This window comes from Xenopus tropicalis, chromosome 3, assembly GCF_000004195.4.
Source record: "Xenopus tropicalis strain Nigerian chromosome 3, UCB_Xtro_10.0, whole genome shotgun sequence".
NCBI classification, from domain to species: domain Eukaryota; kingdom Metazoa; phylum Chordata; class Amphibia; order Anura; family Pipidae; genus Xenopus; species Xenopus tropicalis.
Window position 1 is genome coordinate 26,511,361 of NC_030679.2, and position 16,659 is coordinate 26,528,019.

The 16,659-nt window shown below is 39.3% G+C and overlaps 2 protein-coding genes across 3 annotated transcripts; one reads left to right on the plus strand and one right to left on the minus strand.

Moving 5' to 3' along the window:
* The first annotated feature begins 630 nt into the window (after positions 1-630).
* On the plus strand, positions 631-3,497 carry cdkn2aipnl (CDKN2A interacting protein N-terminal like). 2 transcript variants are annotated; one of them, XM_012959001.3, is made up of 3 exons: positions 631-925; positions 2,248-2,347; positions 3,286-3,497. In XM_012959001.3, the coding sequence occupies exons 1-3, from the start codon at positions 753-755 to the stop codon at positions 3,295-3,297; spliced, it is 285 nt and encodes a 94-aa protein (XP_012814455.1). In that variant the 5' UTR covers positions 631-752; the 3' UTR covers positions 3,298-3,497.
* Positions 3,498-6,147: 2,650 nt separating this feature from the next.
* ube2b (ubiquitin conjugating enzyme E2 B) lies at positions 6,148-14,906 on the minus strand. Its single transcript, NM_001005124.1, is given in 6 exon segments — positions 6,148-6,723; positions 7,094-7,182; positions 9,182-9,271; positions 10,078-10,103; positions 11,567-11,647; positions 14,760-14,906. Coding segments are annotated over 6 exon segments (459 nt in total). The 5' UTR covers positions 14,804-14,906; the 3' UTR covers positions 6,148-6,594.
* Positions 14,907-16,659: the final 1,753 nt, after the last annotated feature.

Genomic DNA, 16,659 nt, shown 5'->3' on the forward strand with positions numbered 1-16,659 from the left:
AGCATGAAATGGTCCCATCACTCCCAGTATAGAATGGCACACTAGTGACCATAACAACAGACTGGCATATGTGGAACAACATGAATTGGCACAGGCACCTTTATCAGTATCATAAAATGGCATAGTGACGCCCCCTACTCCCCCAGAAAAGTAAATTGTTCCTCTGCCACATGATTGGCATTAAATGGAAGCATCTCCCTGCAGGGAATAACAGTTACCCCCACATCTCATGGCCCAACATGACAGAAATCCCTCCAGTATATTAAGACAAAAGGCCTTAGCGTATCCCATTAACCACTGCCATACCCCAACATATAACGGCACAGTAACCCTGCCTTGTCCCCAGTACCTCACGGCACTCCCCATCACTGACTCACATGACATCACTATATCACGATGACTATCCCCGCCCTTCGTAACTTTAGGGCTCAACCCCCTCCCAAGGCACATAGATTCCCGCCCAACCCAGAAAACACTAGGCTTCCTTAAATCGAATTTTATTGTTATAGACGTACACCCAAAGCATGTGGCGAGCGATTTTATCGCGCCCCGTATTGATATTCATTCCCTCAGCATTACGTCATTACGTCCCCTCGCACTAGTTGTTCGTTTCCCTAGCACTACGTCACTACGTGGAAGTGCTCCTGAGCCGCTCCAAACACCATAGAGCTGATACCGGAAGTGACCCATGCCTGCTCGCCAGACAAAGGAAGTTCGTATGTTTTGCTGAGTATCTTATTTCCGTACACAATATGGCGGCAGAATTTGTCGGGCAATTTCAAAGCTTTTCTGAAAGCGATAAGCAATGGCAGGCGAGAGAAGAATTTATTATTAGAAACCTGAAGCATTTCGAGGATGAGAGCGCTCTAGATCGGCTGCTGGCTTTATCCATGGTTTGGGCTAATCACGTGTTCATGGGCTGCCGGTAATGTAGTGTTATTGTACTGAGCTATACACTCTCTGTGCTTGCATTATTGCTCCAAGCAGTTATACGAACATGTACATTGCTTTGTGTTTTTAAAGTGAATGTAGACACCCACGCACCCATTTTGCTACTGCATTATTTACATTGCATTTGCTGTCATTTCTGCAGCAGCTAGGATCTTCACCCCCAAAATGTGGTTTTGCATGGTGAAATGAAATGCAGAGCTGCCAAGCAGCCCTAGGTCATGAGGAAGATTGTGATCCACTCCAGGCCATTTTGAGACTTTATTTCATGTTATTATTTGAAGTGTAAAGTAGAATTTAGACATAAAAAATCCAAGACTGGATCATTGTCTCTTTTATGATATGGAGTTGGTCGACAGCTCTGGAAATACGATTCTAAGTAACTTTCCAATATATATGTCTACTTTTTTCCCCGCTGGTGATAAAGTAACGTGCAAAAAAAAGCAGGACTTAATTGGCTGTTTACATTCACTGCATTCCTGGATCTGACTCCTGAAACAATGCTGTGAGCCAGCTGATTAAAGGAACAGTAACACCAAAAAAATAAAAGAGCTTTAAAGTAATAAAATTATAATGCACTATTGCCCTGCACTGGTAAAACTGGGGTGTTTGCTACAGTAACACTACTATAATTTATATAATAAGCTGCTGTGTAGCCATGGGGGCAGCCATTCAAGATGGAGAAAAGGCACAGGTTACATAGCAGATAACAGATAAGTTCTGTAGAATACAAAAGTGTTTTATCTGCTATGAGCCTGTGCCTTTTCTCATTTTAATGGCTGCCCCCATGGCTACATAGCAGCTTATTTATATAAATTATAGTAGACTTTCTGAAGTAAACACACAACTTTTACCAGTAGCAGGGCAGCAGCACATTATATTTTAGTTACTTTTATACACTTTAATTTTTTGGTGTTACTGTTCCTTTAAAAGAGGGGTTATTCTATTTCAGGAGTCAGACCCAGGAAACAGAAAGGATAAACAAACACTGCCTTAAGGGGTCCAAACACATTAAGATCTGATCGTTTGTCAAAGTCACCAAACTAGGGGATCTTCTCCCAATATGCCCACTAGTGATGCACAGAAATACTCAACCCCAACTGACCTCCTCCCTTTATTTATAGACCCGCCCATGCCCCCGCAATGATGTCACAAAAGGGCATGCCAGACGCCTGATGCATCATCTTTGTAAAGTAATATGTTGATGGTAATAAAGCTATTATACACAAGCTCTGAAATCACTGATCACAGTTTAGGCATTACATGCTGAACAATTATATATTCTTTTTGTTTTCTCAGTTACAGCAATGAACTTTTGGAAAAAGTCTTTAGTATGGCAGAAGGCATTGTAGTAGAAGATGCTCCACATTTTACTACAAGAGATGAAATAATGAAGCAGGTAACAGCATCATATTTTAAATGGGTGCCATAAGTTTTTTGTGTCCTCTTTAAGGAACATGTATATAGGTAAAATATTTAAATAGTGTTAAGGAGATGTCTAGCTGGAGGCCCATGATGTAAAAGTGGCTCCTCATGGACAGTATTACAGAATGTAACTTGCAGGCTGCTTGCTCATCTGGTCTCTCTGACTTGTGATGGCATTGCATGCACCTGTTTTGTTATAGTGCACAGAGTAGGCATTCCTCCCTGGACTCATGTGCCAGACTATAATAATATACAAAGAGTAATAGTGGTAGGAGTGTGGCTAAGTCTGCATAAACCAGCTGTACATGGGGATCAGACTACCATCAGTCCCATGTTTAGTGCAGCCAGCTGTAGGAGGTACCTAGTGTAGGGAGTGTGTGGGGTTCCGACACCTAGTACCTCCTGTTATGGATATACACTTGGTTTGCCCAAGTCTGGATAATGCCCATTTTACTGTACAAGGAAACCAGGGCACCAGGATATTAGGTAGAAACTCTCCAGATTCAAACTGCAGTCCAGGTGCATCAGCATCAGACCCTCTGCATAGGGAAGTGGAAAACCATCAGCTACAGAAAGATGGGCACCCAATGAGTCCACCATGGCCACCAATGTAAAAAAAAAATAAATGTATCTTTGATATTAACATTTTAAAGCCTTTGATATAAAATACATCTGATATAAATAAGATACATTTTTACATCTGTGGCCATGGCCCAGATGATTCCAAGTAACTACTTATTTTTACATGCCTCTTATTATGTCTTGCAAATACTGTTGTGTAAAGGGCATAGGAGGTGCATAAATAAGAGTGTTTCTTTTGCAATTAAAACTGTGTTGGGATTTTACTATGAAATAAAACTGCATTTCTAACAGAAACCCTTGATGAGTAATTTGCAACTCTTTCTTTTCCAGCAGAATCGTTAGCTGACGACATGAAACACTCATTCAGCTTCCTGTTCACAGATGTCTGGCATTTAAAGATTTGTGTTAAAAATCCATATAGAATGCCCTTATCAAACAAACTGACTTGGTTGTTTAGTCAAGAACAAATAATATTGGCTGCCAAGCCTTTTTAACTTTTTTTTTTTCCAGCAAAAATAAAAATATTGAATTTTTTTTTTTAATAGAAGACTCTATTTTAATTATTATTACTAAAGTCAACACAGCAGCTGTCCATTAGCCGATCAGGTCCAGTTCTCATGACATTTTACCCAGTCTTACGAGTGACAAGGCCGTTCTTAGTGTGGATTTGGGGGCAGGTTCAAGTGGCAAATTGTGCAATCACTGACCCCCCTTCCCTTTAAAAGTCTTTAAGTTAAAGTAGGTACCTAATATTTTATAATTATGAATGCATAAAATTAACAGCCTCCCTGCATGCTCAAGATGCACGTTCCTCCAATAATAGTGCAGATGTAAATAATGCAGCACTGACTGAGTTTACCCAGTGCTTACCCAAGTGCAAGCATTGTTTCAGTAATATATTTAAGTAAAAATATAGTTTTCTTTTTCTTCAGGCAGAGCACTGTTATCCCAGTATCTGTGTATTCCCTGTGAGAATCATTTATAAACACTGGGCAAATTGCTGCGCTTGGCAGTAAAGCTGGCCATACACTAGGAGAGCCACTTGTTTTGGCAAGGTTGCCACATAAGCAGATCTGGGCAATTGTGTACAGGGCCTAATCAGGCTGATCCAATTGTTGCCCACATATGGAGAAGCCTACAGACCAGTCAGATGAAGATTGCATCAACGTTAGAATAAGCAATTTACTGGCATAACAAGGCTATTACAAGCGGGAAAATTGTTTATTCAATGCACGCCATGTAAAGTTTGGGGCACGCCTCTTCATCAGACATGTCTGACATGCCCTGAAACATTACATGGCTTGCACTGAATAAATGTTGTTATAGCCTTGTTGTGCCAGTAAATTGCTTATTCTAAGGCAAGGATCCCCAACCTTTTATACCCGTGAGCCACATTAAAATAGAAAAAGTTTTGGAGAGCAACACAGGCATGAGGTGCCAATGAGAGCTATGATTGGCTATTTAATTGCCCCTATGTTGGCTGGAAGCCTACAGAAGGCTCTGGGAGCAACATCCAAGGGGTTAGCGAGCAACATTTTTCTCACGAGCCACTGGTTGGGGATCACTGTTCTAAGGTTTAGTGGGGCTGCCGATCCCTCCTTATATACTGACCACCAGGCGGAATTTATTTGAAAGAATAGGGTGTGCTGGTGAGTTTTGAATTTATCTGCATCAATGTGCCATACAGTCCTCGTTTGGTGGATAAAACCTAACCTGTCCAATACATATCTGGCTGGCACATCTGTCGGCTCCATACATGGGCCAATAAGAAGCTATCATTAGCATGTGTTTGGCTACCTGAACCTATGGAAATCAATCAGATGTGTGCCTTCATTGTTATACCTGCAACTGGCTGAAAAAAGCTAATAACTTTTTGGTTGCTGCTGAAGTGAAAATTAGCCCAGTGTTTATAAATAAGCTCCAGTGATTTTTTTTTTCCCATGCCATTCTTTTGTCTTAAGAAGCACCTGTGGTCTCTCCTCTTCACTTGATAATGAAATTTCAGGCAGTGCAGGTATAAGTGCTTTTTGGCTTAAAGTGTACATATAACACTCCAAGGATAAAATGAAAAATAGTGTATGAAGCACAGGGTTTGTATATTTTAGATGATGGATTAATAAAGGTTATTTTTCATTTTATCCTTTGAGTGTTATATAATTTATTTTTTTTCCCCCCATTTGATGCTGGGGTCCTAAATCGCACTCCTTGGTTTATATATTGATATTTGATGTTAATATCCATCAGTGCAGGGTGCTGAATTTCAATATCCAAGAAGCATGAGTAATTATGATGTGTTTGGTATCAATTTTTTTTTGCAACCAAAAGACCTGAAACTACTGAAGAATAAAACAGTTACATTCCTGGCAATTAGAAGCTTTTTTTGCAACAGGTGCTGGCAGCAGTGTAAAAGGGGACATAGTATCAAGAGCAAGTATTTGCCACTGCAATATACACCTCTAAAAATAGAAGATATGCCTTTGAAAGTTGTTGTATTACATAACCCCAAAACATTGCCAACATTAGCCAGCCATTTCAGCTTGCAGTACTGTAACCTTAGCACACCAGAAAGGGAACTGTAGTTATATCTAGGTGTAAAAGCAGAGCTGTGTGATAAGCTCCCTATTGTGCCAGTGGAAGAGAACAATTAGGGCACATTGTAGCATACATGTAGCCCATAGAGAATCTATGGGGAGCTTCATTCATGTTATGTATTTGTTATTTTTTTCCATCGCTCAGACTGAATCAGGTACCATATATTATCCATCATTGCCTACACTGAATATCCCAAAGGACCAAACAATTAAGCAGCCAATATAAGCTACCATCTTGGCTTTTTCAGACCAAGGCAGCAATTAACCTGACCTAACTGGGCAGAGATCCAGCCAAACTGATCTCAGTGTATATGGACACCTTAAGTCCCTTTAGGGACTACTTCTACTCATCAAGGACTTCACTAAGAGCAAACACAATAACCATATATAAAACTCTAATGTTTGGGTTTATCAAAAATCTATCTATACTTTTTTCTAGACTTACAGCAACATACCACATTGTGCTTTTTTTTTTTTTTTTGACTGGGGGGGTGCATTGTCCTGACACCTGAAACTTGCAGGTCGAGTAGGTTTGACCCAGCAAATGAAGTTTTTTTTATCAGGTAGCAGGCCGAACACAAATCAGCTAATACTAAAATATTGTGAGCTATTCATTGAATAGTTTACTTTAAAATACTTTAAAAAAAAACAAAAAAAAACCTGCAGTTTTGCTGCTGCCAAAAAAAACAAAAACATTCCATTTTGTGGGGGATGGGGAGAAAAAGTTACAGATTTACAAAATGTGTATATTTTTTCCATGAAATCTTCACAGCAACATTATACATTGAGGGAAAAAATACAAATAGGTTATATTACAAATATAGCAATAACTTATTTGATATCATGCATACCATGCAATAAAAAGTACATTAGTAGAGAAAGCCTTGAAATTTTCCAAATAAGGTGAGGGGGAAATAAGATTTTGTGTTTAAGGACGACTCTTTCTCCTTAAAACTAGTGCGATGATCTACAGATGCCTCCTTATTTGTCTTTTACGAATTTTAAATCAGACACAAAAAAAACGAAAGGGATGAAACGCAGTGATCTGTTAGGAGTCATTCCAACTTTGCTCAACGATTGCAGATACCCTTTTCTCATACTCTCGCTTGTTTTCTTGATACAGTTGCGCTGCTTGGCTGTTGGCAGGGCTATTTGGGTTTGGTTCATCCAGAAGAGACTGAAATAAAGAATTGTGCGGAAAAGTTACATTAAAATGTTTACCAAATAATTGGCCATTTTAAGCAGAAATCAGTTTGTATCCAGCCAAAATTAGTTGGTAGTCTCAAAATCACATGCACACAGGGCTATGACTATGAAGTACTGTTGGTTACTGTTCTAGTCCATTCCTCAAGTTATCTTAGGACCACCAATATTATTCTTTTAAAGGAGAAGAAAGGGTACAATTACTGGGGTTTGTCAGTAATTTGGCACCCCCCAGTTATTGTACCTTTTCCTTTATATCAGGGAAATGTGCATACTCATGTAATTTCTTATAGACTAATGTTGGTTCCAATAAATAAAAGTCACCAAATGCATATGGCACCTACCTGAATTGAAGTTAATATTGATGATACATCATATGTTGGACTCCAGCGATTTTGAAGGATATCTAAACATATGCTGCCATCAGCATAAACTGTAAGCAAGAGGGAGAACTGTGGTGAGCAAATGTAATGACATAGTACAGTGAAGCAGACCTGCATTAATTAATGTGCTGACTTAGGGTGAAGACACACGGCTACTTAAATAGAGAATGCTGTTCATTTACTGATAACTGTCTCTGTGTGTGTTTTAGCAGAGGCAATTATCAGTATTGTCCATGGCAAGGTATTTTCTGGCGTTTTGTAGCTGTGAAAAAGTAGCTGCTACTAGTAGCTCTGTGTGTCTTCACCCTTAGGGCTCTGGCATACGGGGAGATTAGTCGCCCGTGACAAATCTCCCTTGTCACAGGCGACTAATCTCCCTGAACTACCATCCCACCGGCGAACATGTAAGTCGCCGGTGGGATGGTACACGCTGCGCAGGTGATTTCGGCAAGTCGCCGAAATTGCCTCGCAAGGCATTTTCGGCGATTTGCCGAAATCGTGCCGCCCGCGTGTGCCATCCCACCGGCGACTTACATGTTCGCCGGTGGGATGGCAACTGATGGAAACTCAGGGAGATTAGTCGCCCGCAAACAAGGAGATTTGTCGCGGGCGACTAATCTCCCCGTGTGCCAGAGCCCTTATGGAGCCAAAGTAATGTATCTATTTGCTGATAAGACACAATTATGCAGGCCAATTAATTCCATCCAGGAGAAACTGGCAATTTGGGCAGCTAAGTGACAGATGAGATTCACTGAATCAAGAGAAACTGAGAAAATCAGAAGAAAGGTGCCTAAGCTGATAAAGGGTATGGAAGATCTTCATTGCGAAAAAAGGCTGGCCAAGTTAGGGTCATTTACATTGGAGAAGCGGCACTTCTCTGGGCATAATTATGTATAATATGAGGGCACCATACAATAAAGTGGTCGATGCTGTATTTACCAGTAGGTCCTTTCAGCAGACCCAAGAGCAACCATTCAGATTAAAAGAAAGGTTCTATGTGAAGACGTGAAAAAGGTTACTTATAGTAAGCTGTAAAGCTGTGGTATTCTGTCCCTGAATTGGTTGTACCGGCAGATACATTAGATACCTTTAAGAAGTGATTCAATCTTTTTTTTTTTAATTTTAGCAAGTGAGAAAATACAAAGTTACAGAAATAACTCAGCAAAGTTGGTTCAGGGATTGGTCTTATTGCCATCTTGGAATCAGGAAGGATTTTTCTCCCTATATTTTATTTAGGGGAAAAGGCTGAACTTGTGTGATGTGTCTTTTTCAGCTTTCATTATGTTATATAATGTCCTATTCCTAACACTGCAATTCGGTCTTGATTATTTTTTATTGTTTTTGAATTATTTAAATGGGAATTACTGACCCCGGCAGCTAAAAAACGATTGCTCTGTAAGCTTGCAACTGTATTACCGTTGCTTATATTTCTATTCAGGCCCCTTCATATTCCTTGTGTCTCTTGTTCAAATTCCTGGTTGCTAAGGTAAACAAGACCCTAACAACCAGATAGCTACTGAAATTCCAAACTGCTGAACAAAAAGCTAAATAACTGAACAAACCAATTGGAAATGTTCTTACTGTCTACATCATACTAAAAGATAACTTAAAAGTTAACACTCCCTTTAATCATAGAAACAATCCTGCTTTCTTTAGGCTAGTACTGCACAATAGAAATCCAGAAGCTGCAGCTGAGCAAGGGAAAAACAAGTGCTTCAGGTGCTTCTAAATGCTTTGAATAAAGGCAATCCTTACTTTATGTTTAGATTCCTTTTCCAACCAGAAGATTCCTCTCGCTCAAAAACAAATGAGGGAAAACTAGCAAGAAAAGGGTAAAAAAGCAGGATTCATAGCTACCATTTTCAGTGCTTTCCCCTAAAACATATACTGTTGTGTTGGCAGAAGTTTCAATACCAAACCATGACTATGGCAGGCAGGTTTTTTTGTTTTTGTTACACAATTATTCATATTATATATATTCTTGTGCGAGGAATATTTTGGTAATGCCCATTCAATCCATAGCTGGAGAAGAAAGGCTGAAATACTTACCATTTGGGTGAAACATTTTTGATACAAATCTAACAGTTGGAGGTTTATTCGGATACTCTTCTGAAAATTCTATGACAAGTTTAAATGTACCTGCCCCCAAAAAATAAAAAAAAAATAAGTCTGTTACCACACTTTATGAGCTTTAAGTTCTCGTTCTCACTTAACATGAAGAAACCAAGATTACAAGGCAGCAAACAGATGATTTAGGATTAACTATATGTATGTTTGCATAAAAATAAATAATAATTTAATTATAATTGCATGTACAACTGACATTTCTGTCCCTTTTAGGTTGTACATGCGATTATAATACACATATTTTTTTGAACCACAAGACCCTTGGTGCTGGTTGTGTTTTATTCGGTATATATATGGTATTCTGTGCACAGGGGCAGCTACATGGTAGCAATTTTCGCAATGTGGTGTTGTGTGGACTCTCTCTCTCTGTAATATATATATAATATTAAAAAAGTGTTCCTTTTGGGACCGAAACGTCGGTTGTACATGCAATTATAATACACAAGAGATTTTTTGAAACACAAAGACCCTTGGTGCTGGCTGTTTTATTTTGATATTTATATGATATCCCGTGCACAGGGGCAGCTGCAGAGCAGCGGATTTTGGAGTGTGGTGCTGTCGTGTGGACTGTTACACACATATATATATATATATATATATATATACACACACACACACACCGAGGGAACTGGACCGCTTCACACAGGACTTATGAAAACAAAATGTTTATTGTAGCAACATAACAAAGACTTATATATATATATATACACACACACACACACAAATATTTATTATCTAAGGACCAATAATTGATTAGTATGATATCCAGCTTTAATTCCTAAATATATTTATATACCAAAGATAAGAGAAAGACTTACCATCTTCAAATGGTGTCCCTTCAGGCCTGAAAGAGAGGAATCCAATTTAGAAATACTGCATTAAGATAGAGAGGAAATGATAACAAGTTACAGTAACACAAACTGGAAGGTATTACCCAATGATTTCTTTAAGAACTAGTTTAAAGATATTCCCTGGATTAAAGCCGTCAGTAGTGCCAGCTACTGGGGGAACATTCCAGAGATCTGATTGCTTTGAAGCTGTCAAATGGGGAATCAATCACCATATACTGATACTTAACATTAGCCAAGTGACTTATTTGTGACCCTTTCACTGTAGCAATATTTTGCAAACATTGTACATTTTAAAAACTTATATGAGGAATAAAATATGACTGCAATGTAGCTTTTGGCCATTTGGTGTATTCAGATAATGTGTAACATTAATCTATAATTTTTTTTTTTTTATATCACAAAAAATTGTGACTTATAAAAGGCTGTAATATAAAATGATTGAGACGGTATACAGGCCAATTCCTAAAACCAATTCACATTCCTGACCCTATATTTTATTAGTAATTTATTTCGGACAAGTGCATACACTTTTTAAACACACTTTTGCAGGAATAAGGCCAAAAATTCCATGTGGTTGTAGCACCCCAAAATTCATCCCTTTGTGTCTTATGCCTTTAGGGATGGGAGTGGGTGCCTGGTATATCTACCCCCTATAAAGCTAGAGAGGGGTGGGTCAAAGTGCGAGACGAATGCTTTGTTAAAGTAATTGTTTGCCTGTTTTTAAAAATGTATGCTCTTGCGCAGAATAAATTACAAATAAATCACGGGGCCAGAAGATGAGCATTGATCAATACCCTCCTTGTATGCTTGTAAAAGCCGCAGAGACCCAAGTGCTAAAGCACTAAAGGATGCAAAATGATGCTGCTCAGTGCTCATTTATCCAGCACTTGCATCTGGGCCAATGCTGTGCCCACCATATGCAGTCAGGAAGGACAGGGCTCCTCAGCACCCCTTAGGGGGCCCACCTATATCCATTCTAGAGCACAAGAACCTGAGCCTGTGGGTGCTCAGGGCAGGATTCAAAGTGAAAGGTGAAGCACCTTCTGCCGGTAAAGAAACAGTAGAAAGACATTTATCCATCTGAATCAGGCAGAATGTGAACTCTAGAAGTTTTAGATCAGAATACTCTATAAAACTATACATATTTGGTATCGGAATACTCAGGAGACAAGGAGGGCTTTCCAAATCAAGTCATGATAAATCTTTGCATATGTTTATTGAAAATGTCAGAAATTATTTGCAGGACTAAGAATTCATGCATTCCGACAGGAAATGGCAACAGAAACTGGGTAACAAACAGAAATGAAGGCTTTGAGGTAACATGGCGATTAAAATGGTAAACAAAATTTACTAGAAAAAACTGAGAAGTAGCAAACATATACAGATGGGTATTAACTCAAAATCCACCTAGATATTGTACAATGTGCAGTAAATTGCACAATACAAAAAGCCTTACCCAAATATAACTGCATTCCACACCATTATATTGTTTTCTGAAGGTGCGCCACTGACTCCAACTGGTGGGTCTTCCTGCAATCTACAGAAAGGAGGGAAAAAGGTTACCATCTTATTTAGTATATATCTGCATCAAATTTAATACTGAAGTTGGGTGAACAACACACACCCAATAAATTACCATTACATTAACAAAAATAAACAAAATCCTGTTACTCCAGAGAACTGAAAAGCTTGTTGGCAGGGAGAGACAGCAGATCTGTGGTATGCTTACATGAGGGACAAACCCCACACGCAGAACATAAATGTATTCTTATCCATATTCCTTTTATTTGCATAAAAACAATTTTATAGAGATACTATCATCCTATAGTTATGTGCCATTTAGAGGTACAAGAAACATTATTCAGCAAAAACTCGAGTTACATTGTATGCAATGCTATGAGTCTCATTTTGGTGCACACTATGCCATTTACAACAATAGACATTCTGAAAAATCAAGTTTTCTTATCAAGTGGGTATATATACACACACACACACACAGGTATAGGACCTGTTATCCAGAATGCTCGGGACCAAGGGTATTCCGGATAAGGGGTCTTTCCGTAATTTGGATCTCCATACCTTAAGTCTGCTAAAAAATCAATAAAACATTAATTAAACCCAATAGGATTGTTTTGCATCTAATAAGGATTGATTATATCTTAGTGGGGATAAATTACAAGGTACTGTTTTATTATTACAGAGAAAAAGGAAATTAGTTTTAAAATTCTGAATTATTTGATTAAAATGGAGTCTATGGGAGACGGGCTTTCCGTAATTTGGAGCTTTCTGGATAACGGGTTTCCGGATAAGGGGTCCGATACCTGTCTTGGCAAAAAAATGATAAGTTAATTTAAGCAAAGAAATCCTTTCTTTGCTTAAATAAACTTATCATTTTTTTTGCCAAGTCCTGGTGTGTGCAGCTCACTGTCTTGCTTTATATATATATATATATATATATATATATATATATAGCGCCTAACTTCTAGCGCCATTTCTTCTATCTGCTTCAGTAGTAAAGTTGTGGCTCTAGGTAAGAATCGGAATTCCAGGTTTGTTTTGCATTTATTGTATTACATTTGAGCAGATTTGCTGGATGAGGGGGCAAACACATGTTATATGGAAGAAGTCAACTGGGTGGGTGTCACATCTGGGACAGTTCTCACCAGGGCATTTTTAATCACCAAAACCTATAGTAGGAGGAATACAAATAGAAAAAAAAAACCCTTCCGCTTAAACAAAATTGAAGGGAAGCCAAAACAGAAGCCGAGTTCTGAAATGACATAAGACTTTAAGAGCTTCACTGTGTGGCTGCTACAAAACCGGTATGGATGCTGTCTGTATATTTTATTAATAAGGTGCTACTTGTGTATGCATCACTAACAGGAGAACAATACACTAATAGGAGTTAATCCAAAAATAAAAACGAATAAATACAAAGCACAAAGTGATACTCAAGATTAAGTGCTGAGCGTTAAGGACCCAAGTGGAATGAGGTTCCCTGACATTCTTGCTTTATGATGCAATAAACTGACCTAAAAAAAACAATGTTAACAATACAAAGATGTTTGCCCAGCTAAAGATTATATTTATCTGTGCAATAATGTACGTTACAATAAATGGATGGACTGGATACTTTTTGCTTTTGTATTTCTAGCAGACATCAATATGTCATCAAATCACCAAAACCAATAAAACAAGTGATTGTGAAGTGTAGTCAATGTTCAGAATACCTTATCTACTAATCACATTGCACAACTGCCAAAAACAAAGCTGTGGACAACAATGCAGGACTAAAAATCCAATTAAGTAATTAAAAACATAAAAAAACATAATGCAAAAAATAAATAACTGATCAGTGGGGCCCATTTATAAACACCAGGCAATTCTGTACATGTGCAGTAACCAACAGCAACTAATCAACATTTTCTCTCTTTTTTTTTTTCAACCTGGTGAATAAAAACAAATCACTGGCTGGTTGCTATAGGTTTCTGCCCAGGTGCAAATTTGCCCAGGTGCAAATTTGCCCAGTATTGAACAGCACTCTGTACATTAAGTAGTTCTATATAAATATACATACAGTGTTGATCAATAATCCAATGTAAATGTATTGGTCAAAAAAGCTGATTCAGTATTCACAATGCAGACCAAATAGATTTTTATGTGCGGCCAAGCATGCAAGATAAAGCAAAATTGGAATTCTGGGAAAATGTGTTTATGTGTAAAGCCTTTTAAAGAGCTGGAAGGCAACTGCAGGACTGTACCAGCAGCAGAAATGGGGCAGATAAGGCTAAAGCTAATGATGACCAGCATTTCACTAACTGCCAGAAAACCTTTCAACCACATTGCTGGCAGTTCATATCTTTGGCTGAGGGTGTAAAAGGTGGCCAAACAGTACCTTGTACTTGAGCCTAAGGTATAATTAATCCTTATTGGAGGCAAAATAATGCTATTGGGTTTATTTAATGGTTAAATGATTTTCTAGTAGACTTAGGATATGGAGATCTAAACTACGGAAAGATCCCTTATTCTGAAAACTCCAGCTCCTGAGCTTTGCGATTAACAGGTCCCATCCCTGTATGTATTTTTGGATGTGGGTGAGGATATATCTTACAAAACAATACAGATAAGCACATGGCAGCATGGGGATAGAGGGGCCGGCTGCACTAGCACACACTGCCCACTATAACAGCCATAAAAAATACAAAAATAAACTTTACAGATAAAAAATAAAACCTAGCAAAAGTGAAATATAATTGTGGGGTCTACTATAACTCATTGGCCAACTGCTCTATGCTGCAAAGAGATCTTCCATACTGTTCTCTATAGATATTTAAGGAGATGAACTGGCCTAGTGCTTATAGCCAGCAAGAAGTGGGGTTTTGTGATTTTCAGTGTCCCTAACATCTTCCCTTTACGGGTACTGATCCACTGAACGCCCAGGAGGCCTCAGGTAACCCCCCATATGCTGCAAAACTACAACTTCCAGCATGCCAAGCGGGCAGAAGGCGAGAGGTGTAGTCCCACAAGAGCAGAAGCGCCGAAGGTTGCCTGCCCCTGCCTTATACACTAGTCGTGTGACTTGGTGGCGGAGTCGAACGGAACTCGCAGTGAAGCCGATGAGGGAAGGAGCCTGTAACAGCCCTACTCACCTCTTGAAGTCCCTCATCAGCCTCCTCCTGGCCGGGGTGGACATTGCCCCTGAATAGAAGCAGTACGGAGGGGGAAGGGAGGGAGCCCAAACCCGGCCGCCGCTAACTCAGCAACCCTGGCACAAACAAGCCGCAATGACGTTGCTCAGTGCTCCCAACATGGGGCTGGACCAGAACGTTTCATAGGACCGTACCAACTACACCGGAGAGGGAGATTCCGTGCTAAGCTGCCATTTTTGCAAAATGTTGCCCCGAGATTCACTGCGGAGTTTAATAGGAACATTTGTTTTTTATTGTGACGCGGCATGCCGTTTTCTTGGACGTGGGGCAGTGTGATTTATTGCTGACGATCACCCCTGTCATCCGTACGAATGGTCGCTTCCATAAGTGACAACTCAAAGTTCCTGAGGAGAAGCGTTGCATCATATCACGTGGTGTTTGAGCTCGGCTTTCCTGGGAGGGTAGCTTCGGTGAAAGTTGATGGTTCTGTAGAGTATTCTTTATAGCGAATAAAGTCTCTTACTGGAGATGCTACAAGTATGGTTCAGCACCACCAGTAGGCACACTGTTTAAACATTCCTGTTTTATATAGTCTGCAACTGAAAACTGCTTGGAAATTGTATTGCAGAAATATAGTCAGAGAAAGATATGGCACATGTGCCTGGGTTGTATGAATAACATGCACCATAATAAGTCACATTTATTATCAGTTTAATAAATATTTGTCTTCTGAAATGATTGTGGTAATACCCCAGGCTGTTAAAACTGGAAAGTGACCATAATGTAAATTTCAGAGATAGTAGTTCTTTTTAAAGAATGGGTTCTGCCAAACCATCTGCATATTTGAACACTTGGTAATCTCATCAGTTGCAATAGGTGATTATTGCAGAAATAGCAACTGATCACAATTTGCAGGGACTGTCTTAGATCTTGATATACAGAGGAGGAAATAATTATTTGACCCCTCACTGATTTTGTAAGTTTGTCCAATGACAAAGAAATGAAAAGTCTCAGAAGAGTATCATTTCAATGGTAGGTTTATTTTAACAGTGGCAGATAGCACATCAAAAGGAAAATCGAAAAAATAACTTTAAATAAAAGATAGCAACTGATTTGCATTTGAATTTTCATTGAGTGAAATAAGTTTTTGAACCCCTACCAACCATTAAGAGTTCTGGCTCCCACAGAGTGGTTAGACACTTCTACTCAATTAGTCAACCTCATTAAGGACACCTGTCTTAACTAGTCACTTGTATAAAAGACACCTGTCCACAGAATCAATCAATCAAGCAGACTCCAAACTCTCCAACATGGGAAAGACCAAAGAGCTGTCCAAGGATGTCAGAGACAAAATTGTAGACCTGCACAAGGCTGGAATGGGCTACAAAACCATTAGCAAGAAGCTGGGAGAGAAGGTGACAACTGTTGGTGCGATTGTTCGAAAATGGAAGGAGCACAAAATGACCATAAATCGACCTCACTCTGGGGCTCCATGCAAGATCTCGCCTCGTGGGGTGTCAATGATTCTGAGAAAGGTGAAAAAGCATCCTAGAACTACACGGGAGGAGTTAGTTAATGACCTCAAATTAGCAGGGACCACAGTCACCAAGAAAACCATTGGAAACACATTACACCGCAATGGATTAAAATCCTGCAGGGCTCGCAAGGTCCCCCTGCTCAAGAAGGCACATGTGCAGGCCCGTCTGAAGTTTGCCAATGAACACCTGAATGATTCTGTGAGTGACTAGGAGAAGGTGCTGTGGTCTGATGAGACCAAAATAGAGCTCTTTGGCATTAACTCAACTCGCTGTGTTTGGAGGAAGAAAAATGCTGCCTATGACCCCCAAAACACCGTCCCCACCGTCAAGCATGGGGGTGGAAACATTTTGCTTTGGGGGTG

Coding starts and splice junctions, on each gene's coding strand:
- cdkn2aipnl (XM_012959001.3), top strand. CDS start 753: ATGGCGGCAGAATTTGTCGGGCAATTTCAAAGCTTTTCTGAAAGCGAT. Junction 926..2,247: donor CACGTGTTCATGGGCTGCCG/GTAATGTAGTGT, acceptor TTGTTTTCTCAG/TTACAGCAATGAACTTTTGG.